Here is a 27,393-nt window from a genome sequence, read left to right as displayed (position 1 = left end):
AGACTTAATGGGCCAGATATTGCAATCATAGACATAATTGGGCCCAATCCTCCACATTTGATCTTGAATTGGGTTCAAAATTTTAGTGGGCCGAAGCCCACTAGTATTTATTATCATAGAGATGATGTTCAACCTTTAGATCCCAATCTAACGGCCACAATGGCCAGTAGCTGATCTGGAACAACTCGGACGAGTTCCGAGTTTAAACTCGGACCTGGATTTTGGTCAGCGGAGAAGCCCAATTATAAAGATCTACGCCTCTTTAGCGGCAAATTTTACCTCGATTTATTTGATAATTTTCGTTATTTTTTGTTCGTTCCGGAGGGGATTTTGGATTGGGTTTCGGCCGGTGAGGTTGTGATCTCTCTCGAGGAAGAAGAAGATGTCGTACGCTTACCTCTTCAAGTACATCATCATCGGCGACACAGGTACAAGGTGGTGGTTGGATTCAGATCTGCGGGTGAAGTAGGGTTATTGTTTACTTGTGCATTAGATGAAATATTTGTTTGAAATATTAGGATATGTAGGCTTTGTTGGATTTGGATCTGGTTCGAGATGAGATATGTCTATGTTGCAATTTGATCATAAAAGTTTGATGCGATCCCTAGGGCATCTTGCGCTACTTTATTATGGTGGTATTACGATTACCTTACTTTCTCAGGTGTGGGGAAATCATGCCTGCTGTTGCAATTTACGGATAAGAGGTTCCAGCCCGTGCACGACTTGACAATTGGAGTTGAATTTGGAGCTAGGATGATTACTATTGACAACAAGCCCATAAAGTTGCAGATTTGGGATACGGTTCGTCTCTGTGATCATAACACCATGTTTGGATTGATGCTTTTGTTAAATTTTTCGTTTGCTCGTTTCGCAACATCTTATTACTATTAGATTCTTCGCAAGACAAAAGGTCATTAGGTTTTATAATATTCCATTTCGACTTGTATAGTTAGTAGGGCAGTCGTAGTTCACAAGTAGAGTTTTGTAACAAGATTAGAGTGGTGGTGACCGAGGCTAGGTAGATAATGTAGCGCTTCATTTAATAAGCATTATAAGCTGATGTTCTCAGGCCTTGTAGGTGTTTGGGATGTGCAAGTTCCTTGAAAGGCCTATCTTAGGAATGGTATAAGTTCCTTAAAGGTCCACATTTTGAAAAATGACTAAATAGGTAGGGTATTGTATAGAGTAAAGGACCCAAAAGTTAATTTAATTCTCGTGAATTAATTTTTTTATTGATTGACCATACAGGAAAATTAATTCTAGGCCAAAAAATATCTATAGGGTTGTGTGATGGGATGGCCTTCAAAAGATAGATATTAGAGTAGAAGAAAAGTATGGGAGTTTGATTGTGATTAATAGATGGAGAAGCTCTTGAAAACATTATGTACGCAAGATTGGAAAGCACCTGACCAAAGTCTTAGCCACCTAAAGGTTAGACTAGTCCATGAAAATGTACCATCATGTAGTCATTGGAAATTAATCTTTCTAACTTTCTTTTTAATCCTATTGTGCTAGTGAAACTTTGATTATCTGAAGATGATGTATGTCTTATAAATATGGATATACAGGCAGTTGATTGCTTGTTCAGCAATCCCGGTGCTTAGCCAAGGTCTTTTTTAAGAATTGCAAAAACACTAAGCTTTAGGAGTGAAGTGGCCTAAATTTCTCGTAGTACCTCCTTGTTGCAAGCTGCTTGCTTTTGCAGCAAAGTTCTTATCTAATTGTTGTATGTCTCTTAACTTAAGATAAACTTTATAGGATTGAACAAGCTTTGTAATATAAATACCTAGAAACACTATAAGGAAATGAGTGTAGCTAAGATTAGATTGTTGGAAACATTATTATGTGGTGTTGCTAGAAATACAAGAGAATAAATGATCACACACATGTTCAGTTGGTAGTTTTAATTGAATAAACAATAGAAGAATATTGTTTTATATGGCAGTGAGAAACAATATGAGGCCCTGTGGCTTGACGGAGGAGGTATACAATATAAGGTTGAGTTCTAGGAAGGATCCATTTACAGGATGTTTGGTACTTCGGATTCCGTCGTCTCATATATGCAATTTGGTTGATATTGTATTTGTTGATCCAATTATATGGCAGTCATGCTGTTTTGGTGGTGCTTTATGATGACACTAAAAATCTAATATGGCATTTGGATTGAGGATAAGAGTTTTTTTTAAACTAGTGTAGTAACCAAACATTAAATTAAGGTAAGTTGGGTTTAGGGGCAACCTATTTAAACCCATTCTCCTTTCTTCTTTCTTTATCCATCCAACCATTGTTCTGTCTCTTGGTACCACAATGCTGATTTGTGCTACAAATGGATACTGCTATCACAGAAATTCAAATAAAAAGCTACTTGTGTCTAAAACAAAGAATTAGTTTCTGTTGATCTTTCACCTGACATAACCTACCTTATGAAATTTTCCTCATCGGCCACCACTTTGTCCATTCATGCATTTGATGCAAAGATTCCTTAACTACAGGCAGGCCAGGAATCCTTCAGATCTATCACTAGATCCTACTATAGAGGAGCTGCTGGTGCACTTTTGGTGTATGATATCACCAGGTACTTTTTTCATCTCAGGTGCATTGTTCTTTGATCAAAAGGTAATCTAGAGAAAAATTTGAGCAAGCCTCATTTGTCAGTCCCTTTTATTTGGAGTGCTCATTTCTTGTCTTTTTTTTCCTTTAAATAATTGTCAGGAGGGAGACATTTAATCATCTTGCAAGCTGGCTAGAAGACGCAAGGCAACATGCAAATGCTAACATGACAATAATGCTGATTGGGAACAAATGTGATCTGGCTCACAGGCGAGCTGTCAGCACTGAGGAAGGAGAGCAGTTTGCTAAAGAACATGGCCTTATCTTTATGGAGGCCTCTGCCAAAACTGCACAAAATGTTGAGGAGGTGACTACATCTTGCTTCATTTGTTTACATTTATGGTCCAGATTCTTTTTTTTTTTAACTGTAACTTTCTGATATTGATTATCCATCCAGGCATTCATTAGCACTGCAGCAACAATATACAAGAAAATCCAGGATGGAGTCTTTGATGTATCCAATGAGGTTAGTTTTAAACCTCCATATTTGGCCAAAGTTTTTAAAGGACATAAGCAACATCAAACTTCATCTCATCCTTCTTTTAACTATACTTGGTTTTCTATGTGCTCTCCATGCTTCTTTCTTTTCACATGATAGCCAGATGCTATCTTTTGCGGAAAAACATACCATTCTCTGTTATAAAGTGTGAGATTGTCAGCTATAGACAGGTGGTTGGAGGGCCCTATGGCACCTATGAACTTGATGATAGCCTATATGGCCGCTTAATGGCTCTAGCAGCTACATCAAATTGGAGAGATGAATTGAAAGATTATGCATTATCTTAGATGATGGATATCATTCTATAAACATCTACCAAGAACGATACAAGTCAAGAGGAACTTTCAACCTGGCAACATTTCATGTAAAGATGTGATCCTGCATACTCTATGAACACCAGGTTGGATTGCGCGGGTACACTTCTAAAATAGGCTCTTAAAGTGCATGTTGATCCATAATTCATATGCAAGAAACACTTGGTGCATCTCACTCTTTTTTCTTTTATTATAAATGAAGGAAGATTGTCTTTCTAATGCCTGGCTTTCACTAGGCGCTTCCTATAATTCATGACGGACTAGGCATTGCTTGCACTGGTAATCCTTTTAAGATAACATGAATCTCAGATATTGAGATCTTGGCAGATAAGAGAAATTTAAAGACAAAGATATCGTTGGATTTGAGATAAATATGAGTGTGTTGGTTGGATGTTGCTTCTGTAATTGGTCAATCTAGAATTACCAAGTGGAGCATTTTATGTCTCTTGATTCCACCTTTGCACTTCATCATGATAATTTTGTATAAGATTCTTCCTTGGTTGTTTGTCTCATTCCCCATGTATCCAAAACTGCTTCAATTATTACAGGAAAGTTATAGATGACTTCATATAAATACTATTTTCCCCACTTTTGAACGATAATCTTACATTGTGACTCTTGCAGTCTTATGGAATCAAAGTTGGATATGGAGGAATCCCTGGTCCTTCTGGAGGTAGGGATGGCTCCTCTTCTCAAGCTGGTGGCTGCTGCAGCTAAAGCTTATTTTCCTTGATGCCACCCTATGACTGATATTCCTTATTTCTTAATCTTTCTTGTCCTGTGAAAATAGCTTCTTTTGTGATGATTAGTTGCTTATTCAACATCAGTGAAACTCCGAACCAATCAAATGTGCAGCTTGCTTGTCAGTAAATATTGTATAATCTCTCTTGACAACTAACACAATCCGCTTTTAATTGCTACTCAAGCATACATGCTATTGCTTAAATGCTTCTATTTGGTCTTATTCTTTGTGGCATATATCTCTCTCTGAGTCTGAGGTGTACATCTATATTCAACTCAAGTGGAAAGCTCAAAATTTAGTCTTTTGGCTAAATATTACCCTGAGGCAGGTGCAATATAGCCGAGTTCTCTTGTTGTATACAGACTGTTGGGTGCGAAAGGATTCCATGTTAAAGAAACTTAATAGCATCCAGAGCCCACTTGATGTGTTTGATACTGTGTCCATACACTTGCACTCCATAATCACTTTCTGTTCTCAATTATCATTGGCAAGTCTTTTATCCTGATGTGGATGACTTGAATTTTATAGATAGTGAAATAGTTTCCTTTGCTTCTGCTCCTTTCTAGTTATTGTTTTCCTTGTCATAAATGTGAGACAATTGAGATGGTGTGCATTGTGATTCACAGTATTTTTTTTATTTAAAAAAAAAAAGAATGAATTCATTGCGATTCAGATTAATTGCAGATGAAGACCATAGCTTGTGGAATCCACATCCATCTTAACTTACCCACTAAACTCCACCATCAATTGAAGGTGTTCTTTAGCTTGTGGAACCCGCTTGCGAAAACTCCGAACCCGAAAACGAATCCAATAAAAAGAATCACCAGCAGCACAACCATGCAGAGGCAGCACGCCTTGCTCCGGCAGCACATCTCCGCCGTCCGATCAAATCCCGATTACCAAAGCAGACGAGATTGGAGAGGAGAGGAGAGGAGAGAAGAAGGCGGAGGAGCAGCAGCAAAGCAGCGTTGGGTACGGTGTGCGTGTACATAAAATTATGTAGGACAGGAGGCGGCGAGCATATATACTTTTATGCGGACGGAAGCATAAATATAAAGTATATGGACGACGAGGCGGTAGTGACACGTGGAAAGTAGCCGTAGGTTGGACGCAAGAGTTCCTCCTCCTTGGGGACTGGGGACTACGTAGTTTTCGAACTTATCCATCAAACCACTATAAATCAATGAGCTCAAAACTCTGAATTAAATAACCATTATATGAATCTATAATATGAGAATATGTTTTTTAGTTTTATTTTTTTGCCGACTTTGGCTTAATCAAAGAGGATGAGTTTGGTACGAACCGGCCTGATTCGATTCACAACGATTCTGAATTCAATAAATCTGATAACTTTCGAAGGGATTCGCGAACAATCTAATCGACAGATCCTCCTAAAATTTAGATATGTTGTTTATTTTTAAAGAGAGCTTTCTAACAAATCTAAAATCACAAGATTTGGATGGTTAGATCTCAAAATATCGACCAAACAGTAGCCAAAGGTTAATTAGATTCTAACCTGATAGCCCATTAATGACTAGATAAATACTAAGTTTAGTTCTTAGTATGAATAAGGAGAAGTTATTGTATAAGAGGAGGATTAGAAGTTGGAAGAGACCAACCACAAACTTAGACGGGTGAAAGAAGGGATGTGGGAAAGGGCGCCAATGATTAGAGACAAGTTGAGAGAGATAAAAGCTAATGTTAATTTAATTATCTAAGATAAACTCAAATTATGATTTTCTCGACATATTTATAGATGCTCATTTTAAGAACTTATCAATTGAGTTAAACAATTCTAAACAATTTTAACAAAATCTACACTTTTGCTGCTATGCATTCGAATGCACCCAATCGCGAAATTTTCGTTCTCTGTCGATGCGAACATATACAAGGTGTTTGAACAACCACGTTCGATCACACCGATTCCATTCAAACATGCAATTTGCGTTATCCATTTTTTGCGAATGTATGCAAACGTTTGCATCCCCGTTTGAACGCCCCTGTGTTCAAACGTGCCCTGACAAAAATATTTTTATTGCTTCTAGCAAACTAAACTAGATAAATAGGCTCATCCCAATGAACCCAATGCTACACGTGGAGCTAATATGGATCGAATTATATCAGAGTTGTATAAATTATTTATTCGTTATTACAATAAAAATGAAAAAAAAAAAAGTAACCACTGCAGTTATTATTGTTGTTGTTCGTATGCGTTACTCTAAGCAATTTTAAGTGTGAAAATATTTTAAAATTTTGATTTTTCGTACTATTAAATTGACAGTTTGTTTATGAAATTTTTTATTATAATTCATAATTATTAGTTAATTTATGTTACTTTCACACTTGTACTTTATGAATTTTATAATAATTATATATTTGTTTCACAATTATTATACGTTTGTATTTTTGTGACTTTTGTATTTGTTACGTATTCACAGTTATATTTTTTTTTTACTTAGCAGTTTTTTCATATAATTTCAGTATTTTGTATGAATTTTATTATTAATTTACTTAGTTTTTAATTAGTACTAGTGTAGGTCATAGTTAATTTATATAATTTTTAGTTTTACCTTATATTAGTTAGTATCCATAATTATCTGATTAATTGGCAAAATGTAATTTATATTTATTTTAATATATTATGTAAATATGTATGTGATGAGAGAACAAATATTATTACAATTCAACAAAGTAATATAATAACACAATTTAATTAAAAAAAGGACTATATTAAATGCACAATAAAATTTTCCCTCCTCATTGTTCACTAAGAACAAAGGAAAACGTATATATATATATATATATATATATATATATAGTGCAAATCAATCACCCATATTTATCTCAAACCTCAACACTATTCTTATTAAAACTATTCATGTCCTTTTTTTCTTTTTCTTTTGACGAATAAAACTATTCATGAACTTGAATGACAGAAAGAGGGCAATTATGGCACCACCTTATCTGATTAGCGTTCATGATAAAGAAGGATTTTTAAAAATAAAATTTTATTTATCAGTGAAAAAGAAAGAAAGAAAGAAATATTTTTACATAGAAATAGAAGTAGAAAATGGTAGCATTTTAAAATTTTAAAAACAAAATTTTCTCTTCTCCTCTTTACAGTTTACACTCCTCCTCTCCGTCCACCTCGCTCACCTCTCGTCGCATCGAGACTAACATCTGCCTTTTGCGACCCGGCGAACGGTAGCTGTTAAACCCCCTCCATCCAAAAACCCTAGGTACGGTCGCCGGAGCCGTCGCCTGCGATGGCCTCCCCCGCGGGAAACCCTAACCACCCGGGTCCCTTCGAGCTCAGCAAGCTCTTCAAGCCGCCCTCCGGAAACCCTAACCCTAACCCCAAGCCTAGCGCACCTCCTCCCTTCCAGCCGCCGTACCAGTCGCCGTCCCCGCCGCCGTCCTCCGGCCAGTTCTCCTACCCCGCTGCCACACCGCCGTTCCAACACCGCCCCTTCATCCAGTATTCCCCCGAAGTCTTTCACCGTCCCGGAGTCTCCTACCCAAACCCTAACCCTAACCCCAACGCCGGAGCAAGACTCATGCAGCTGCTCGGCAACGCCGCCCCTGCCCCCGCCCCACTCGAAACCGCGATCTCAATGCCCCCACCATCCTCCATCGCGCCAGAGTTTGCCTCGCCGCCTCCCGCTACCGCACCGACCCTGCAAGCCGTCCCGTCCGCTCCGCCGGCGATCTTGGCCGGCATGCAGCCATCACCGCCTTTGAGGGCTCCGAGCAGTAAGATGCCAAGGGGCCGGCATCTTGGCGGGGACAGGACAGTGTATGATGTGGACTTGAGGCTTCCGGGGGAGTCACAGCCGCCTCAACTCGAAGTGACACCGATCACTAAGTATACGTCGGACCCCGGGCTTGTGCTTGGACGTCAGATCGCCGTGAACCGGACATACATTGTGTACGGGCTCAAGCTCGGGAACGTCCGGGTGCTTAACGTCAACACAGCATTGAGATCACTTCTCCGAGGGCACACTCAGGTCTTATCTCTGATAGATTCTATTCACTTGGCGGTTAATATGTGGAGAGTTCAATTTTGAAGTGTTTGTGATCGTATTTTATTCATTAAATTTAGATGTTCTTGTCTGATATATATTGATGCTTGGAATGGAAACTAAATTCCAATTTTGCATGAATGGTCTTGTTGTAGGTTTTCTTGTGTTTGAATGTTTAGAATGCTTTAAAATCATGCAATCACCAGATTTCTCCTGTGCATGAAATGATTTGGTACTTTAGATTTTAATATAATGATGTTAGAAATACTAAGATGTTCATGTGATCGATGCAACATGGATCATCTGTTAGTACCTTTTTGTTTCTATGTTATCGGGAGCCGGTTCTTGTATATGGAAGAACTTCAGTTGATCATTGATTCACTGCATGGATCATATTGGTAGAAGAATTTATTGCTCATGTCCCCTTACAGAATGAGTTAAGTTGTTGGTCTTGCATCTGGGAAGCTTGTGTATGTCGAGCATATTTGCTCCCCTGAAAATTAACACATGCTTCTTTTTATATGGACTATCGTTGGATATGCAAGTTCTATATAAGAGTTATTTTTTTACTGTTGGAATTTTCATTGACAAGATTTGCAATTTCTCCAGAGGGTCACAGACATGGCTTTCTTTGCCGAAGATGTTCATCTTTTAGCAAGGTACTTTTCCTTTTAAATTTTTGTCGTGCAGTTTGTGCCTTCTTTTTTTGCTATATTATGGCAGCTTACCTATTTTTCTTGCAGTGCAAGTGTAGATGGGAGGGTTTTCATATGGAAAATTGATGAGGGGTCTGATGATGAAAATAAGCCTCAAATTACGGGAAAAGTTATAATTGCTATCCAGATAATAGGAGATGGAGAATCATATCATCCACGAATCTGTTGGCATTCTCACAAACAAGTACGTCAACTTATATGATAGGGCATTCACGTTGTGAATTTCTTTAATCTGTTCTTTAATTACACATCATCTCTATCTGTTGTGATCTCTGTCGTGCGAAAATTTATTTTCTTATGATATTATTGCTCATTTGGAATTTGTGCTGTACTTTTTATTCGTATTGGATCTCATATTGTTGAAAATTATATTACAGGAGATTTTATTTGTTGGATTTGGGAACCGTGTGCTAAAGATTGACACGACCAAAGTGGGAAGAGGAAAAGAGTTTACTGCAGAGGAACCTCTTAAATGCCCCATGGAGAAGCTGCTGGATGGAGTTCAGCTCATTGGTAAGCATGACGGCGATGTGACAGAGTTGTCTATATCTCAGTGGATGACGACTCGTCTAGCTTCATCATCAAAAGATGGCACGGTTTGTATCTCCTTACCTACTAGTTAATTGCAGATTGAATTAATGAAGGATATTTACTTGTCAAAATGTTTGTCTAAAACTAGCTGCCATGTACTCAATTTGAATCATGTAAGTATTGAAGTACATCATGCCTACCCAAACAGTAGGCTGTTGTATACATTATTGAATGAAGCTCAACAGCTATGAGGTGTACACCATATCCCATATACCAAGTTAAAGATTTATTGTGCATAATAGCTGAAATCTTTTGATTTTCTCTGCTGGTACTAGTTGATAGTTTAAGATAAATTATGAGATTAAGTCTGAGTTTCAACTATGGTTGAATTGATATTAAGTGACAGTTTCTGTTTGCCATGCACTTCTTGGATTTTGTGAGCTTAGGTTGGTTCTCGTCATACTGATTATGTACTTCGGATGATTATATTACCCTGTCTAGTGAGGAAGCTGATTAGGAAATTTGTTTTCATGATAAAATCTATGAAGTTTCCCTTAATGGAAAGTTGAGAACTTGTCATCTCTTGTGGAAAAATTGTGGCATAAAGCTTTGTTATCTACTCAATTTATGTTTATACCTTATACACTGCTGAGAAGCTGTAAAAAGATGCAACTGCTGCTGCTGTTAAAGATGACATGACCTTTGTGTTTTCAGCACTTCCGTTGCTCCACCATCTTTCATTGTTGCGTTATTTCTTATCCTTCATTTTCTAGCAAGATGTTCCAAGTGCAAGCACTTGAGTCCTGATTGAAAGGGCTGTATCTTTTCTTTTTATGGCACTATCCCATTCCCTGCTTTTTTGATATGGGTAAAAGCAGGGGCCTGAACATGCATTTCTGTTTGTTTGCTGGTTGGGGTTGCTCATAAGTCATAACATGAAGCACGTGTGTCATATGGATCTCTATATTCTCTATGATCTATTCGAGATTTTATCTTGCCTACTTATGAGCCAAGAGATATTTAATGTCTTGGGGGGAATAACATCCTATTCTTAAAAGAAGTAATTTTATAAAAACTATCCTTAGGTTCTTGATACATAAATTTCTTCCATCAACAATAATAACTATTTGTTGGAAATCCATTTATTTTACAGGTAAAGATCTGGGAAGACCGCAGGGCTGTTCCACTTGCTACATTGAGACCACATGACGGCCAAGCTGTTAATTCAGTCTCATTCCTGACATCCCCTCAACGCCCTGATCACATTAATCTTATTACGGCGGTACAAGTTCTTATAACTTTTATGAGTATATGGTTAGTAGATAGTAGATGCCACTCTATTAGTAGACTTTGGATATTTGTGCCTATTATTTTTCTACTTTTTGTTGACTATCTTTATCTTTTGTAGATCCATTATATTACATCAAGTTTGCTAAGAATGAAAATGTTCAAACTTCGAAGAGATCTCTTTGTTATGGAAATAGGTTGCAATGGGAGCCAAGCCCAATTCAGATTAAAAGATCGCTCAAACATGAGTCGAGCTTTAAATAATTTGACCAAGTGTCACCCAAATAAGTTTTAGTTTATTTACTATTTCAATTTTCAAGTTCAAGATTGGCTTGTTTATGCTCTAATATGCAAAGTAGGGCTTGAGCTTGGGTACTGTATGGCCTAATTTATCTCAAGCTTTAATTTCAGCAAGATGATCGCAAATAGCATTCCTAGAAAATTTTGGCTGTCAGTGTATTTAGTTTCATAATCTGTGGAAATAGTTCTGCATTTACTATGATCTGATTCAGGATGAGTTCTGACTGTTCTCATTTATATTGTAGGGCCCTCTTAACCGAGAAATAAAACTTTGGGCTTCTGAGAGTGAGGAAGGCTGGCTATTGCCAAGTGATTCTGAATCATGGTGCTGTACTCAGACCTTGGATTTGAGAAGTTCTTTAGAACCTCGGTTTGAGGAGGGATTTTTCAACCAAGTTGTTGTTTTACCTCGTGCAAGCTTGATAATACTTGCAAATGCAAAAAAAAATGCTATTTATGCAGTTCATGTTGATTTCGGTCCATATCCAGCTTTGACATGTATGGACTATATAGCAGATTTTATTGTTGCAATGCCTATTTTGAGTTTGACAGGAACAAATGAATGCCCACCTGAAGGGGAACAGGTGGTTAAATTGTACTGTGTACAGACAATGGCCATTCAGCAGTATATGCTGGACTTATCACAATGTTTACCTACACAAACTGAAAATGCTGAACTGGGGAGAGAGGCTTCTGTTCCTCGTGTTATTGATGTACCTTTTTCGGAAGTAGCTGCTCACCCTTCTAGCAGACCTGCTCTCTCTGATCTGCCTGTTGGAAGTGCTTCACCAAAACCATCACCTACAAGTAGCATTGCAGAGAGTGCAGGTGCAACCTCATATCCTTTGACCTCAGTTACTTCAGAGGTCACTAGTGGTTGTGATTTGTCTACATCAGATCTCGAAGTTAAACCATCTGCACCTCCGCTTTCATTTGCAGAGGCTGATGCTATGCAGGTTACAACATCACCTATTGCTTTAAATTTTGACTTTTCAGGGAGATTGCCTGCCATTGAAAGTCCTTCAGAAGGTTCTGAGCAAGGGCCATCACTTAGGAATCATGATGGCAACCATTCAGTTTTTGGTGGTGCAGTTGATAGAAGTGAAACTTTGCTTTCAGATGCACCTGATGCTCCTTCCGTAAAGGAAATCTCAGGAAAAGGTGAACCTAAAGCTGGTCAAACTGATACTTCATTTGTCCCAAAATCTCATTTGATGTTTAAGATGGCTGGCAACGTAACACACCTAATAACTCCATCTGAAATCTTGTCAGGTGCTATTTCTTCCTCCGAAAGCACTTTTGTTACTCAAGGCCTGAAAAGTGAGGTAAAAATTCAAGATATGATTGATAATAACAACTCCGAGAGTGCAGAGATGGAAGTAAAAACTGTTACTGAGAGTAGATTAAATCAAAATATGGACCTTGACACAGCGAAAGTGCCTCAAGTAGCTCTCGAGGGCAGTACTGAGAAACTATTCAAAACTTCAGAATATAATGTCGAGATGATCAAGGGAGGTCCTCCACTAGCTGACTCTGACAATATGGAAGAGCTACTCTTTATAGATGACAGTGCACTGCCTCCTGGAACTCATGATGAAGTTCAAAACAGCGCAAAAGATATTGAAAAGATTGCAGCAACTTCTGTTTCTACAACATCACAGTCCCCATCTACTAAAGGCAAGCAGCAGAAAACAAAGACATCTCAAGCGTCAGTTCCATCATCCCCATCATTAACCCCTTTTAACTTTACTGATTCTCCGACTGAACTTGGAAATAAAGAAAGTTCTCCAACTGATACAGTTCTTCCGCAAATTTCAGCAATGCATGACATACTAAACCAGGTGATGAGATATGAACTGTCAACATTGTTTATGCACAGATATTTATTTGCATCCTGCCAACATTTTTTTCATTTTTCTTGTATTTTCTCATAAGCTATCTTATTTTATGTCCTAGTTGCCATTGGAAGTAATGGACTCTAACACTATTGAACAATTAAATGGATCATAAGAGGCTTGGTATTTTTTCTGATATATGACAGCTATTTTCTACTTCTAGACAATCCATCGATGTCATATTCTTGCTGATATGAGTTAAGTCGTGTATTTCACCTGTCTGTATTCTTCGTTGTTATTACCTATTTACATGGACTGTTATGCAGCTTGTTGCAATGCAAAAGGATTTGCAGAAGCAGATGAGTGGGATTGTTGCTGTTCCGGTTGGCAAGGAAGGGAAAAGAATGGAGGCATCCTTAGCACGTAGCCTTGACAAATCTATCAAGGCTAATGCTGATGCTTTATGGGCCCGCTTTCAAGAGGAGAATGCAAAACGTGAGAAGAATGAGAGGGATCAAATGCAGCAGATAACTAATATGATTGCTAGCTCTATGAACAAGGATCTGCCTATGATGTTAGAAAGGGCTTTAAAGAAGGAACTGTCAGCTTCTGGGCCAGTTGTAGCTCGGGCAATCACACCAGTTATTGATAAGACCGTATCTTCAGCTATAGCGGACGCATTTCAGGTTACAGTGAACTTCTTCGTTCACAATTTAGCTTTAAATTTACCAAATATCGCCTCATTAATCCTATCCTTTTCAGAGGGGAATTGGAGATAAGGCAGTGAATCAGTTGGATAAGTCTGTTAATTCAAAACTTGAGGCTACAGTAATAAGGCAAATCCAAGCACAATTCCAAACTTCAGGCAAGCAAGCTCTTCAGGTATGCCAGTTGAGTTTGTTTTATACGGCTGTAGTTCCTGGCTGCTTCTATATGGCTATACTTCCTGACTTCTTTAAGTATCTTAATATAGGAACCAAATCACTAGCTTTACCCTGATAGACTTAAATATCCTAGAGTTAAAGCCATTTATTTTAGGCTCTTAATTTGGCAAAGTGAGAAATGCATGTGTTTCTTTTCCGACTTTTGATGGTAGGTTGCTTACTTTATGTTGCCAATTCGCACGAATTAATACTGCTGATCTGTTTGAGATGTCTTTCGTTCGAGGCACAAGTCTGGTATGTAGTCCAGAATTTATTTCACCAATGCATGCACATGCAGGATACATTACGATCTAGCTTGGAATCATCGGTTGTTCCTGCATTTGAGCAATCTTGCCGAGTTATGTTTGAGCAAGTTGATGCTGCATTCCAGAAAGGCATGTCTGAACATACTACTGCTTCTCTGCAACAACTTGAGGCTGTACATACTCCACTAACACTTACTTTAAGAGTAAGTGCTCATGTTTCCAGTAATATTTATCACTTAGCAGTTGGTTTCAGGATTGAATTATTGGGTATAATACTTTATCATTTTAGCTGAATCAGTATTATAATGAATAGTCAGTAACCATTTTGTTTCTTTACAGGAAGCTATCAACTCTGCATCTTCAATCACCCACAATCTCAGCAGTGAACTAGTTGATGGCCAGCGCAAACTTTTAGCTCTTGTTGCAGCAGGAAGCACCAAAGCTTTAAATCCTACAGCTATGCAGGCTAACAATGGCCCGATGGCAGGTCTACCTGAGATGGTGAGGTTCTTCAGTTTTTATTGTGTTGATTTCTCTCTTTTATCCGTTCTGGGTGTTTTCCAGTTAAATTGTGTAAATCTGAATGATCTCAGGGTTGGGGCTCTTATGCAAAGTATGTTAGCTTATGAAATACTTCATGTGCAGGCCTTGTCTGTTCAGCAGGTTGAAGCACCACTGGACCCAACAAAGGAGCTAAATAGATTGATATCTGAGCGGAAATATGAGGAAGCATTCACAATGGCTCTTCAAAGAAGTGACGTCTCTATGGTCTCTTGGTTATGTTCTCAGGTATTATGCGTCTTCTCATAGTCGCCAATGAATTATGATGCTGTTTGCCATGAAGTTGTCTTTGCATGAAAAGGTTTCGTAACTTGAATCCGGCTGTCATAATCAATCTTTTGCATTGCCTATCTTTTCTTCAGGTCGATTTGCATGAGATATTATACATGGTACCGCTTCCACTAAGTCAAGGAGTTCTGCTCTCTCTTCTTCAGCAGCTGGCCTGTGACATTGGCAATGAGACATCCCGAAAGGTTGTATGGATGACAGATGTAGCTGTATCAATTACTCCGACAGATCAGATGATCTCTGTACATGTACACCCAATATTTGAGCAAGTCTACAACATACTGGCTCACCAGATGTCACAACCCATACCCAAAGGATTTGAAGGTGCCAATATTCGGGTATTGATGCATGTTATAAACTCGGTACTGAGGAGTTGTAAATGATCACCATCTCTATTCCCGTCAGCATTTTAATGTGCAGAATCACAGGGTATCTTTCTGCTTGAAGCTTGTAAAGAGAACAAAGAAAAAAAGGAAAAAAGAAAAAAAGAAAATAGAGAAGATGTGGAACTAATGCTTCTGAATTTATGTTACTGTCTAGTGTAAATTAGGCATCGAGTCTGTAACATCCCTTTCTATTCTGTATCTTGCCCTTGAAACTGCTTCAGATGTGAAATTACTTCACAAGAGATGTCCCTTAGTTTTTGTCAGTCTGTTGATACTTGCATTTGTTTTTTTGAGTAACACGGTCTACCTAGTGGCTTGTAGTAAGTTTAATTTTACCAGGAAATATCTAGAGTTAAGTTTAATTTTGTCTAGACTTCAGATCTCTCACTCAAGGGGCCCAACTGCTAGTGTAAAATCTGCTAGAGTACAAGCTACTACTGGAGGAGAAGGTTGTGGAATGTTTCTTTTGCTTTAATCCAACGTAGTTCCCTACCTACCGTAGTGCCTGCCCACTTCCAGGGAAGCAGGTGTAATGGTCCATTAAAGGAGTCAATTTTTTTGGATCTTGTAATTGAGAACAATAAAGGAGTCAAATTTTCATTCTTTCTTTTTTGTTTTTTCGAATAAAAGACTCAAGGTAAAAGGAAAGGCATGGGAGTGGGACTGGGAGTGGGAACTGGGAAGTGGGAAGGTCAATTACGATATATGCATACTCTAAACAATCTACAATTACAAAAAAGCCCTCCTGAGTGGAATCCGTGCAAGAGACCTCCATCCCCATCAGAATCTCCACTAAACGCGGCCTACCAGCATTGGTCCGTCTCCCACCTCCGCCCCGCCGACGAGGCGAACCGAGTCCGCCCGATCGACAGGTCGAACCTCGCCCTCGCCGCCTCGTCGGAGAGCGTCTCGTACGCCCGCCGGATCTCGATGAACTCCTCCGGCGCGCCGCCGCATCCGCCAGTGTCTGGGTGGGACTGCTTCGCCATCGACCGGTACGCCGCCCTGATCTCCGCCGCCGTTGCCGTCTCTCTCACCCGCAGCACCTCGTAGGGGTTCCTGTGCCTCGTCGTCGCCGACGACGCCATCGTCACCACTCGCGGCGGCGGGCAGAGGCGGCGATGCGCGGCGATTCGCGGGAGGGAAGAGACTCCGGATATGGTTAGTACTCCTGCCATTTCGAATTGGAAGTAGGATTAGGGTTATTGAGGCGAGAGGTGAAGAGAAGAAGGGCCAAGGTGTCATTTATAAAGGGAGAAGACGCTGTAGAGCGAGAGTGACCCCTCGACATGGGGACCGATGTCTCATTTTAGAGGTGTTTGTGGGAGTTATTTACCGAACTAAACCCATTATATATATTTTTTATTAAAATAAATGATTATTTAAATTTATTATCAAATAACTTTTGGCTCTAATAAAAATACTGATTATTTTAGTGTTTTTATTATCCAATAATTTTTTTATCTTAATTACTAAAAAACTAAACAAAAAAAATTTATATATAATAAAATATGAAATTAATCCTCGTTTGATGATCAGATAAAAATACTGATTAATTCGACATTTTTATTAGGGTTAATAAGAATTAGACCCTATTTGATATTAAGTTTAAAAGATAGTACATTTTGTTAAGAAAGAATTTAAAACAGAACAAATGTGGTCAAAAACTCTGTTTGTGAGGCCGGGTGATCCTCGTTTCTAGAAGGGAAGATTAGTCGGCGGCTATACTAGTCAGTACTTTAGTTTGCGTTGACGTAAAACGAAACGACACAAACTCGGAGCCATTGGAAGTACAAATGGGGGTGTTATTCTGTGTGTGTGTTTGTGCCTCATAAATATTTGGGTCCCATGCAAAGGTAATAGTCATGGAAGATTCCAAGAAGAGGTTTGAATCTTTGGCGGTTGCATTCTGCTGCGAGAATAAAAAGAATCCCATTCATCTGGAACTCCTCCACACCCACCTTACGTTAGCCATTGCGTCTCCCCAGATTCCATTCCAGAACTCTCTCAAAACTCTCTTTATATATATATATATAAGCCTTTCTTTTTATGATCATGTCATATGCCCTAATAAGTTGTTAGTTAAGCAAAGAGTATATAATACTTGGCTTCTTTTCTAGAAGGATTTCGTGAGCCGTTCAAGTCTTCATTTAGTGATGGTTGACCAGCGGAGTGTTTGTCTTCCGACGTTCTAAATTAAATTCTTTTATGTCTTTAGCTTAGTACGTGACAAGGCAGCATATTCTAGAAGCTTATGATTAATTTAGAAAGATTTTTCTAATAATTTAAATTTATCCATTGGTTAGGCTCCTGAAAGCAAGCATTTAATATGTAGACAAGAATTGAGTTATAATGGATAGCGAGTATTTGTTAGCTTGATCTATATATTTTTAAATATTATGAATCTAAGTTTGTATGAAATGGAGAGGATCTCAATTAGAAAGACTAATTATTAAAATTATGACAGATGACGTGGATTTCTGTGATGAAAAAATGAAACTAGAAGAGCAATTTTAATGGAGCAGCAAACAGAGTTCGTGGCGTAAATAAGAAAAGGGAAATAAGTCGAACACCTTCTTCTCTCTCTCTCTCTCTCTCTCTCTCTCTCTCTCTCGCTAATCGGAGTTCATGAAGAAGCTTCTCCTTCTCTCTCCTCTCTCCTCCACCCAATGCGTTAAGCCTACTATTCTACGCCTCTCCGCCCAGTTCACTGCCTCCATTACCACAGCCGTCGCCGACTCGGACCCATCGGAGGACAACCAAGAAGTCGACTCCTCTCTCATCATCCAAGAAAAGGACCTCCTCCGTAAGAGTGACAAAACCCAACTCGGGCTTCACGTCCTCGACCTTATAGACGCCGGTGCGCTCGAACCCACCGCCCAAATCTACTCCTCTCTCCTAAAGAAATGCACCCAGTTGAAGAAACTCAAGGAAGGATCCGTCATTCATAAACACTTATTGAGTTCTCGATTCAAAGATGACATCTTTTTCCAGAACGCCATTGTCAATTTGTACTGTAAATGTGGGAGCTTGGAGGATGCACGGAAGATGTTCGAGGAAATGCCTAACAGAGATATGGTCACTTGGACCGCTCTAATTACTGGTTACGCCCAGAATGATCGGCCGAATGAGGCGCTCGAGCTGTTTCCTAGGATGCTTGGGCTTGGATTAATGCCAAATGGGTTCACTTTTGCGAGTGTCTTGAAAGCTTCTGGAGCCTCTTCTTGGGGTAGAATTGGTGAGCAAATTCATGCCTTATGCATCAAGTATGGCTGCGATTTGGATGTTTATGTTGGAAGTGCTTTGTTGGATATGTATGCACGACATGGGAAAATGGATGAAGCTTGTACAGTATTTGATTGGTTGGATTCTAAGAATGAGATCTCATGGAATGCTTTAATCGCTGGCTATGCACGACAGGATGATGGAATGAATGCTATTAAGAAGTTTTCAGAGATGCAAAGGAACTGTTTTGGGGCTACCCATTTCACTTATTCAAGTGTTTTTAGTGTCTGTGCTAGTACTGGAGCTTTGGAGCAAGGTAAGTGGGTGCATGCCCATATGGTAAAATCTGGACAGAAGCTTACTGCTTTTGTCGGAAACACTCTCTTAGATATGTATGGCAAGGCAGGGAGCATAGATGATGCAAGAAAGGTATTTGACCGTTTGGATAAGAAAGATGTTGTTTCTTGGAATTCTATGCTTACTGCATTTGCACAACATGGTCTTGGTAAGGAAGCGGTCCGCCTCTTTGAGGAGATGCGTAGGGTTGGAGTACAGCCAAATCAGATTACTTTCCTCTGTGTTCTGACTGCTTGTAGCCATGGAGGGTTACTGAGGGAAGGAAAGTATTACTTTGAGTTGATGAAGAAGTACAAGGTCGAACCGGAGGTTGATCATTATGTGACAATTGTTGATCTTCTTGGTCGAGCTGGACATCTTGATCAAGCCCACGACTTTATCAAGAAAATGCCTATTCGACCAACTGCTGCTGTTTGGGGAGCTTTGCTTGGATCTTGTAGAATGCACAGGAATGCAGAACTGGGGCAGTTTGCTGCTAAGCATGTGTTTGAACTTGACCCACATGATGCCGGTCCACATGTGTTGCTATATAACATCTATGCTTCTGCTGGTAGATGGGACGATGCTGCTAAGGTAAGAAAGATGATGAAAGAGAGCAAGGTGAAGAAAGAGCCTGCTTGTAGTTGGGTGGAGATAGAGAACTCAGTCCACATGTTTGTGGCGAACGATGAGTCCCACCCTCAAGTTAAAGAGATATACAAGATGTGGGATAACATCAATGGGAAGATTAAGGAAGAAGGATATATTCCAGATACAGGTTATGTGCTTTTACATGGAGATGAACAGGAAAGGGAGGCAAAGTTGCAGTATCACAGTGAGAAGATTGCTCTTGCATTTGCGCTGCTGAACATGCCACCTGGGGCAACCATTCGTATCATGAAAAATATTAGGATGTGTGGAGACTGCCACTGTGCTATTAAATATGTTTCTAAAGTAACACAGAGGGAGATCATTGTAAGAGATACGAATCGGTTCCATCATTTCAGCAATGGTTCTTGTTCATGTGGTGATTACTGGTGATTGATGACATTCAAGATATGCTAGTTTGATAAGCAAAACAAGAATATGAAGATACAGTTATAATGATACGAAATGCTGCTCATAGAGCTTGTCAAATGATGGAGAGAGTTCTTGGAAAGCATTATAACATGATTAGAAACTCTCAAGGATGCACTTTTAGATTTCAAGGTCCATATCAAGTAAGTTGGAATTCTCCAAGACCAGTTTGTGAAGCTGAGCTCCTAGATGACTCCTATTTGGTATGTAATTTCTGTGTCCTTGTGGATTAGTCTTGTGGCTGTCTAGTTTTTCATTAATGAGTTTATTGGTTTAGTCTGCATTTGTAGACTTGATAGGCAGATCTTCCATCTTGGTGAATACTTAAGCTCCTTATTAGCTCTTTATCTCATCTATCTTCTTGTTTTGTTCTTTGCAACTTTACGTTTCTCCTTTTATTTTTCCAGTGTACATGCCATTTTGGATTGAGGATATTCTTTCTTTTGGTGAATACTTGGGTTCTGCTCCCTGTTAGCTCTTTATCTTATCTATCTTCTTGTTTTACTCTTTGCAACTTTACATTTCTCCTTTTTTTTCCCCAGTGTACATGCCATTTTGGACTGAGGAAATTCTTTCTTTTGGTGTCGATGTTTGCTTAGTAAGCCTCCAAGCATTTGTATCTCATCTTATGATTAAATATAGTTTGTTCGGCTCCTGCCAGTTGCATTTGTTCATGTTAGTTACATTAATCTCCTCTAACAACGTGGACTTATTATTTTCTTTTCTTATTTGGTTGTGCTTCTCTCTTGTCTGTTTCTTGTAAAAATCTTAAACATAGTTGAAGTATTCCTTGTAGGGCAAGGGACCAGCAACCTCTTAACAGTATTATCATTTGAAGTATTGTTTGATTAGCTCAATTTCATCTAGTTGATTAAGATCTAATTTCAATGGATCTTTGTATGTAGTTTTATGTTGTGGATATTGATATTTTACGATATGCCAATTGCTTCAGCACTTTCTAATTGTAGTGTAGAAACTGGAAACATGACAGGCAGCAAAGTATATGTGTGAGTGGAACTGATCATGGCTAATAGTAAAGCTGCAATGGAAAAGAATCATTTTGCAGCATAGAAACTTATGCATTGCCAGATAATGTAATGTCACGAAATGGATATATAACATGGTAACATGTTATCATCATCTCCATGCTTTAAGAATCTCTTTGCTATTTCTTGTTAGGGAGAACTTGCTCCTTATTGAGTCTGTTGGTGCCAAATATACCTCGAATGTTCATTTAGAGGTTTATTTGAGTTCTATGAACTACCAAGTTCCAGAAACTTTTTGTCTGTCACTTTCTTTGAACTTCCATAACATTTACATTTAGTTTCTCTTTCAACTCACATAGTATTTGACAGAGGCATTATCCTATTAAATGGGCACTCCTATACTGCAAATTCAAGATTATTTTCCTGATGCATTTTCAAACTGTTTCTTATCTTGGGTTCTTGCATTTATTTTTTTGCAGCTCCAACTTCCAAGTACAAAAAGGTTGTATGAGCAGTGCACATTATTTGGATTATTGATGGTTCTTGCTAATCGTTATTTCTGAGAAGAAGAGAAGGTATTTCCGTCATGATTACATCTATTTTCAGCTTTGAAATTTAAATTCATTATCATTTTATAACTCACCAAGCTTAGGATACTACAATTCATGACATGTTAAATCACTCTTTAAATTTTTTAGAGAAATTTGCCAAAAAAACCATCTCCTTTATGCGTTTATTATGGTCCGGATCCTACCTTATAGTTTTTTTTTTCAGAAATGCTCGCATCTTTTACATAAATTACTCATTTAACACCTTGAGTTAATTTTTACTCATCTCACCTTAATATATAACAATAGAGCTCTTCTTCCATATCTTTCTTTCTATATGGGTGTTTAGTATGGAATACAAATCTTGCCATCGATTGACCTAAGATATAAATGATATTTTGTACCAATTTCCTTCTAAACTGGTTAGATAGAGTGACTAAAGAAATGTTGTTTTGGATATTATTTCAAATACTGAGAGGGTAAACATATTTAAGTCAAACTCTATGGATTTTGAATGAATATATTAGATTTGAATCCTATCTTTCAAAACAGAAAAAAAAAAAAGGATTTGAATTCAATTTTTAAGTATATCATGGGACAAAAGAGATTTATATGGGATTGGAGACTCTTATTATTTTGAATCAGATAAGATAAATTTGAATCTAATTTAAATTATAGAAGTAATAAAATTCAGGGATTTAAAAAGAAAAACAAATACATTATAGAGTTTTTATGGTTCGAGACCTACAATATCATTTTATTTCTTAAAAACCCATGTTTAATACCTACTATTACTATTATTGCACCCTAACGTTATAAAAGATAACAATTTGAATATTCATTGAGATAGAAACAATTTCCATATATATATATATATATATAGGAGAATGACTCTTGGACTTCTCTTTGAATTTGATCATGGCTTTAACCTTGACTTCAAGTTAGATGCCATATCACTATAATCAAGTTTATTTTCTAAAACAATCGAGGTTGCAAAGGGGAAGGAGAGATAAGACCGGACATGACGATGGAAAAGTGGCTGGCAGCTGTGGAGGAGGAGCAGAGGTTTTGTCCGGGTGCCTTCTGTCCATCTGAATGCACGACATTACAATTAGAAGGTCAAATCAAAGCGCAAGTGATTAGGCTGGCAATCCTTTCCTTTTGTGTTAAGGTAACCACTGACTGTCACATCTAATGAGCAAGCTGCTGCTTCTTCCATGGAAGTCAGCCGCCTTATTACCACCGCCACCAAAGAGACCTCCGACGGCAGGGCCCTCCTCCCTCCCTTCCGATATCACTGTCAACATCCTCGCAAGCTTCTCAGCGGAAGTCCTTTTTAAGCTCCGGTGCATCTCCAAGCACTTCCTCCGCTCTCCTCTCTGAGCCATCTTCATCCAATCGCACAGCTCGTCTCAGAAATCTTTTCGCGTTCACATATTGTATATGGAGGAAGGAGCGGACGCCGTCCTGAAGGAGATATGCACAAGCCCCGCCTTTCTTGTTGGATTATATAAATCTTTCAGATATTTCGTGAAGAGAGTTGGTCTTCGGCTCGGCATTGCCGCGGCGAAGAAGACTTTCAGGTGGTCTAAAAGTGACAGAGCTGAAGGGATTCTCATGCTTGAATCACACGGGCGTCTAACACCTAACCCCTCCTGGACTCTGCGGCTGGTTGAGCTATGGTTCTTCAACGAGAATGGCGATGGCAAGTGGGTGACGGAGTACACCATTGATTTTGTCTTCAAGCTATGCTAATCCAGAACGAGTTTGCCCGCGGGGAATCATGGCTGGCTGATGGAAGGATTTTTGCTGGAAGGCAATATTTCAAAGTAAAACAAAGTAACCAGTTTTGGCACTGTCGGACGACGGTAATTCCTTCTACACTCTTTCTACTCATTCTATCTAAGAAGACTAAGTGACATGAATTTTTCATTGATGACGCTTGATATGAAGATGAATAATTATGTTTTGCTACTTGTTTATTAGCTAATTAAATATGTACTTTCTTCTTTTAAGGATAACTTTATGTAAATATTTTAAATATAAATTAGGTATTTCTTTAACTTTATAACCTATTTTAGTGTTTTATTTTCGCACAAAAGTAATAATTATTACTTTGCATAAAAAATTGATATTGGTTATTTTCTATGTTAATTACCATATTGCCCCTGTGAAATTTATTAGTTCTAAAATATTTAATATAACTAAAGAAATAAAATTAATTTATACAATATAAATGTCAAATATCATACTATCAATAAAATATATTATATCATAGTATAGAAATATTTTAAAAATTATTACGATGAACTAAACTTTACGTAGTAATAAATAGATGATTACATATTGATATTTTTGTGCTTAAAAATTGTTAAAAAAAGAGAGAGATATTATTTTGGTAAAGGGAATATTATTTTTCTTAACATAATATTTTTCTTCATATTTTATAATTAATACTTAGTAGTTTATAGTGAGATATTATACTTATCATTTTATAGGGGGTATATTTGTTAGTTTGGTTATTGTGGAGGGGTAAATTAGATGGTAACTATTTGTTTGTGAAAACAGACGGGATATTTAATAAAATGTGGAGCGTTTATATAAGAAATTTTCATTAAAAATCCTAAACTATATTTCTTTTTGTTATTTCAGATAGAACTTGGAAGTTGGAACGTATTGCGAGTATCTAAATAAGCCCTCCACGCCACTGAGAGCCACGTGTCAGCATGCATGCCACGTCGCATGCCACGCGTGCACGACCCCTCTCCGTTCTCCTCTACTATATAATAAGCCCTCAAACAGAAGAGGTATAATAAACATGGCTGACTACCTTAGCCTTGCGGGCTTCACCTTAGTGGGCGTCGCCATCGCAGGGCCATTAGTGGTGATGATGGGCTTCAATTTCTCGGCGTGCATCACGCTCCTAGTCATGGCTTCCCCTCTCTTGCTCCTCTTCAGCCCAATTCTCGCACCGGCGGCGTTGGTCCTCGTCGCCTCGGTGGTCAGCTTTGTGGCGGCGGCCGCTATGGCGTTGGCAGGGATTTGGGCTCTTACGTGGGCTTATAGGCATGTTCCAGTCGGAAGGGGCCCGCCGGTGGTGAGCCGGGAGGAGGACACCTTGACGGAGTCCGGGCAGAGGGTGAGGCAGCGAGTGGAGGACTTTGGTGGGTACTTGCAGAAGAAGGTTGAGGTTCTCCCACCTGGAGATAGACTGATCGATCATTAGAGGTGGACATTGAGATAGTCGTAGTATTCACTGTGTGAGAGAGAGGTTTTTTCTTTTGGTTTTCTTCTTCTTCTTCTTCTTCTTCTTCTTCTTCTTTTAGTCCTGTAGTTAATGCTCAAACAAGTGTGATAAATCTTTCTCCCTATGGACTTTTTTTTAAAGAAACAAGTAGAAGAAAATTCATTTATTACTTTCTAATTCATATACCCAAACAGGGTGTTAGTGTAGCTTCTCACGTACAACTCCTTCCACAGAACCAACAAAGGCAAATGCACTCACAAGCAAGCACCCAGCACTGAACACCTCAAGAAGAATCCATCTCTTTGTCCAAGTTTTTATCTTCCTCTGCACGAAGTACATCTCCACAGGGAAGTAGATTGCCAAGGGCCAGAAGTTGAGGGCACCCATGAGTCCCAGGATCTGGTTGAAGTAAGGGAAGTACACGGCCAGCCCTGTAGTTGTTACAACGTAGATTGTTCTGAAGCATAGCCTGAGGAGATTCAATCTGTAAGCTGGTAGGATTGGCAACTTGATAGTGTAGAAGTTGTTCACAAAGCCACTGTTGGGGAACTTGGCATGAAACCATTTGTCCGCAAATGAGAAAATTGGCTGGCTGAAGACCTATACATAGCATCAACAATTAAAGATTTCGAATTTGAATCTGACACTGAGTAGAGTGCGAGACGTAGAATTTTTACCTGATAACCACCAACTAGGTGGAGAACTATGCATGCGTTGGCGAAGTCGATGAGCCAGTAGGGCTCATAGAAGCCAAACCCTGTGAGGAAGTTCCCTGGTGCATTGTTTCCAAAGGCAGCATAGCCAAAGCAGCCACAGCAGAGGTAGAAGAATGTGGTGAGAGAAACTGAGATCATAGAGGCCTTCTTCATCGTGTTGTTCTCCGGCGGCGGCGACTTCAAGGTGTCCTTCAATTTGATCATAATTCGATGTTTGCAGTTTAGTCTCTCATGTTCATAAAGAAGCATTCTGTAGAAGAACTTTCTTAATTGACTATATATGATCACCTCACCTCTATTTCTAAGAGAACCAGGGAGTATGGGAAGGCAAATGCTATGTCTCCAAGCGCCTGGGAAACTCGCCAAACTTTCTGTCCAGGGGATGCCATCAGAGTGCCTGCAATGCTCCCTTTGATATGTCCATTACCTGCAACACAACGCAAATAGCAGAAGAGCTAAGAAATTCAGCAGTACAAATGCCATCAATTCTCACCTGGCATTAAGATGAGGATTAATAGTACGTACCAATCGTTTTTGCGAGGCCAAGGGCGAAACCGATGAACGAATATGAGAAAGACATGATCGCCGCCACAACGGAAAGCCATGCCATGTTGTGAAAATCTGGAATTTGAGACAATACTACCTGAACGGCTCCAAACAACAGCATGTAGAAACTATTTCCATATGAACATGGAGCTTTGCGTCCTTGTTTGTGGTAGCAATTTGATTTCATGATTGCCCTGTTTTTATGTGCAGAAATCCATAGTCATGTTATCCATATATGAAGACTAACAGAGCAAATTTTATGATTTGGAAATTACCTCAAACTAGTTGCTGTGGTGAGTGTGTATGCAACACCAGTCCCGTACATGCTCAGGTATTGAAGTATCCCACAAAGCCATGTCCTCTTTCTACCTGAACTGCCATGGAATTATGCTATAGAAATCATTGAGTGATTCAACTTAGTAGTGAGAGATTTGTGTGTTACTACCTAGGTTAACTCTAACAGCATCCATGTAAGAGTAGTTCCTGGTTCCAGTCACTGGATCAGGAGACCTGTAACAATCTGAGAGCAGGAAGGCAGAGACATAGGTGACAATAGCAAAGCAAATCATGGACACAGGGCCTGCAATCCAACCCAATTGTGCTACACTCCATGCAAGAGATAGCACACCGGATCCGATGACCGTCGTGATTATATGCGCGATACATGTAAACAGAGTTCCTGATTGAGTTTGTGTCATCAAAAGGCATCAAAATTAGGATGTCATCAATGTTGCCAATTGAAGGAATATACCGAGGAAAGAACAAGTATTGAAGTGTAAGAGTGGGATTACCAGTTCTTATGAGGCGCCCATCGTCGTCGCAGGAGCCTTTACTGTGTTCAAGAGAGAAGTGGCCTGCCATATTCTTACGACAGAGAAGAATCTTGCACTATCAATTGAAAAGGTGGGGTTTTTATAGAAGTGAATATCTAATTTCTGTGTAGTTTTATCAACTGTTTAATTCCTCCAGTGGGTAGATCTGTCACTTTAATAAGCTTTATAACAGTTTATAATTTCAGATCATCAATGTGGTATTGGAGAAATGAGTGATACATGCAACTGGTTGTGTATTATTTGGATATACTCTGACTTTCCAACTCTCTTAAAGAAACCCATGTCTTCTACTACAACTTGCTGCTCTCCAGTTCAAGATTTGTCTCCTTCCCACCCACCTTATCCTCTCTTCCTCCCAAAACTGCAGCAAAAACTAGTAGCTGCTATTCTTGACTGGGTCATCTCTAGTATCAATTGTCATACATTATGTACTAGGAGAAAGATTTCAAAAGTTGTGTGTAATGACTAAGGACCATTGTGTATCCTGCCTTGGTTTCTTCTCCTTTGTTTTCCAAAATCACACAGCAGCTGAAAGTCCAAGCAAAGCAAGTCAGTGCATAGTTCAAAGTTTCACCCGGGATAGAACAGTATCAGCCGAA

The 27,393-nt window shown here is 39.0% G+C and overlaps 7 protein-coding genes across 13 annotated transcripts; 4 read left to right on the top strand and 3 right to left on the bottom strand.

Moving 5' to 3' along the window:
* The first annotated feature begins 210 nt into the window (after window positions 1-210).
* LOC140787414 (ras-related protein RABB1c) lies at window positions 211-4,369 on the top strand. Its single transcript, XM_073136314.1, has 6 exons — window positions 211-428; window positions 662-801; window positions 2,493-2,575; window positions 2,713-2,917; window positions 3,008-3,076; window positions 4,048-4,369. The coding sequence occupies exons 1-6, from the start codon at window positions 383-385 to the stop codon at window positions 4,138-4,140; spliced, it is 636 nt and encodes a 211-aa protein (XP_072992415.1). The 5' UTR covers window positions 211-382; the 3' UTR covers window positions 4,141-4,369.
* Window positions 4,370-4,799: 430 nt separating this feature from the next.
* LOC140787415 (uncharacterized) lies at window positions 4,800-5,079 on the bottom strand. Its single transcript, XM_073136315.1, has one exon. The coding sequence runs from the start codon at window positions 5,035-5,037 to the stop codon at window positions 4,909-4,911; it is 129 nt and encodes a 42-aa protein (XP_072992416.1). The 5' UTR covers window positions 5,038-5,079; the 3' UTR covers window positions 4,800-4,908.
* Window positions 5,080-7,137: 2,058 nt separating this feature from the next.
* LOC140785806 (enhancer of mRNA-decapping protein 4-like) lies at window positions 7,138-15,543 on the top strand. 4 transcript variants are annotated; one of them, XM_073133832.1, is made up of 14 exons: window positions 7,138-8,172; window positions 8,797-8,846; window positions 8,931-9,087; window positions 9,281-9,499; window positions 10,588-10,716; window positions 11,267-11,849; window positions 12,018-12,182; window positions 12,294-12,862; window positions 13,183-13,542; window positions 13,619-13,738; window positions 14,078-14,248; window positions 14,385-14,546; window positions 14,691-14,834; window positions 14,969-15,543. In XM_073133832.1, the coding sequence occupies exons 1-14, from the start codon at window positions 7,432-7,434 to the stop codon at window positions 15,275-15,277; spliced, it is 3,879 nt and encodes a 1,292-aa protein (XP_072989933.1). In that variant the 5' UTR covers window positions 7,138-7,431; the 3' UTR covers window positions 15,278-15,543. The 4 variants fall into 4 exon arrangements, with proteins under 4 accessions (XP_072989933.1, XP_072989932.1, XP_072989931.1 ...); XM_073133831.1 differs by having other exon boundaries at window positions 12,018-12,862; XM_073133830.1 differs by having other exon boundaries at window positions 11,267-12,182.
* Window positions 15,544-16,083: 540 nt separating this feature from the next.
* On the bottom strand, window positions 16,084-16,458 carry LOC140786022 (uncharacterized). Its single transcript, XM_073134184.1, has one exon. It carries the CDS (start codon window positions 16,456-16,458, stop codon window positions 16,084-16,086), a length of 375 nt encoding a protein of 124 aa, XP_072990285.1.
* A 672-nt stretch (window positions 16,459-17,130) lies between these two features.
* Window positions 17,131-24,865, top strand: LOC140785804 (pentatricopeptide repeat-containing protein At3g24000, mitochondrial). Of its 4 annotated transcripts, none has more exons than XM_073133827.1 (5): window positions 17,131-20,121; window positions 20,461-20,516; window positions 21,384-21,479; window positions 22,451-23,320; window positions 24,105-24,865. In XM_073133827.1, the coding sequence occupies exon 1, from the start codon at window positions 17,909-17,911 to the stop codon at window positions 19,880-19,882; it is 1,974 nt and encodes a 657-aa protein (XP_072989928.1). In that variant the 5' UTR covers window positions 17,131-17,908; the 3' UTR covers window positions 19,883-20,121; window positions 20,461-20,516; window positions 21,384-21,479; window positions 22,451-23,320; window positions 24,105-24,865. The 4 variants fall into 4 exon arrangements, with proteins under 4 accessions (XP_072989928.1, XP_072989926.1, XP_072989927.1 ...); XM_073133825.1 differs by having other exon boundaries at window positions 22,442-23,320; XM_073133826.1 differs by lacking the exon at window positions 20,461-20,516.
* On the top strand, window positions 24,271-24,678 carry LOC140786021 (oleosin-like). The gene has a single exon (XM_073134182.1). It carries the CDS (start codon window positions 24,271-24,273, stop codon window positions 24,676-24,678), a length of 408 nt encoding a protein of 135 aa, XP_072990283.1.
* On the bottom strand, window positions 24,848-27,005 carry LOC140785805 (probable amino acid permease 7). Its single transcript, XM_073133828.1, has 7 exons — window positions 26,753-27,005; window positions 26,407-26,640; window positions 26,237-26,330; window positions 25,941-26,155; window positions 25,709-25,842; window positions 25,377-25,604; window positions 24,848-25,299 (listed from the first exon to the last, which is right to left on the bottom strand). Exons 1-7 carry the CDS (start codon window positions 26,820-26,822, stop codon window positions 24,898-24,900), a joined length of 1,377 nt encoding a protein of 458 aa, XP_072989929.1. The 5' UTR covers window positions 26,823-27,005; the 3' UTR covers window positions 24,848-24,897.
* Between the last annotated feature and the right edge of the window lie 388 nt (window positions 27,006-27,393).

Source organism: Typha latifolia, chromosome 4 (assembly GCF_019914945.1).
Source record: "Typha latifolia isolate L0001 chromosome 4, TyphaL0001v2, whole genome shotgun sequence".
Lineage (NCBI taxonomy): Eukaryota > Viridiplantae > Streptophyta > Magnoliopsida > Poales > Typhaceae > Typha > Typha latifolia.
Note: the sequence above shows the minus strand (reverse complement) of the source record. Positions and strands in the feature narration are given on the sequence as shown.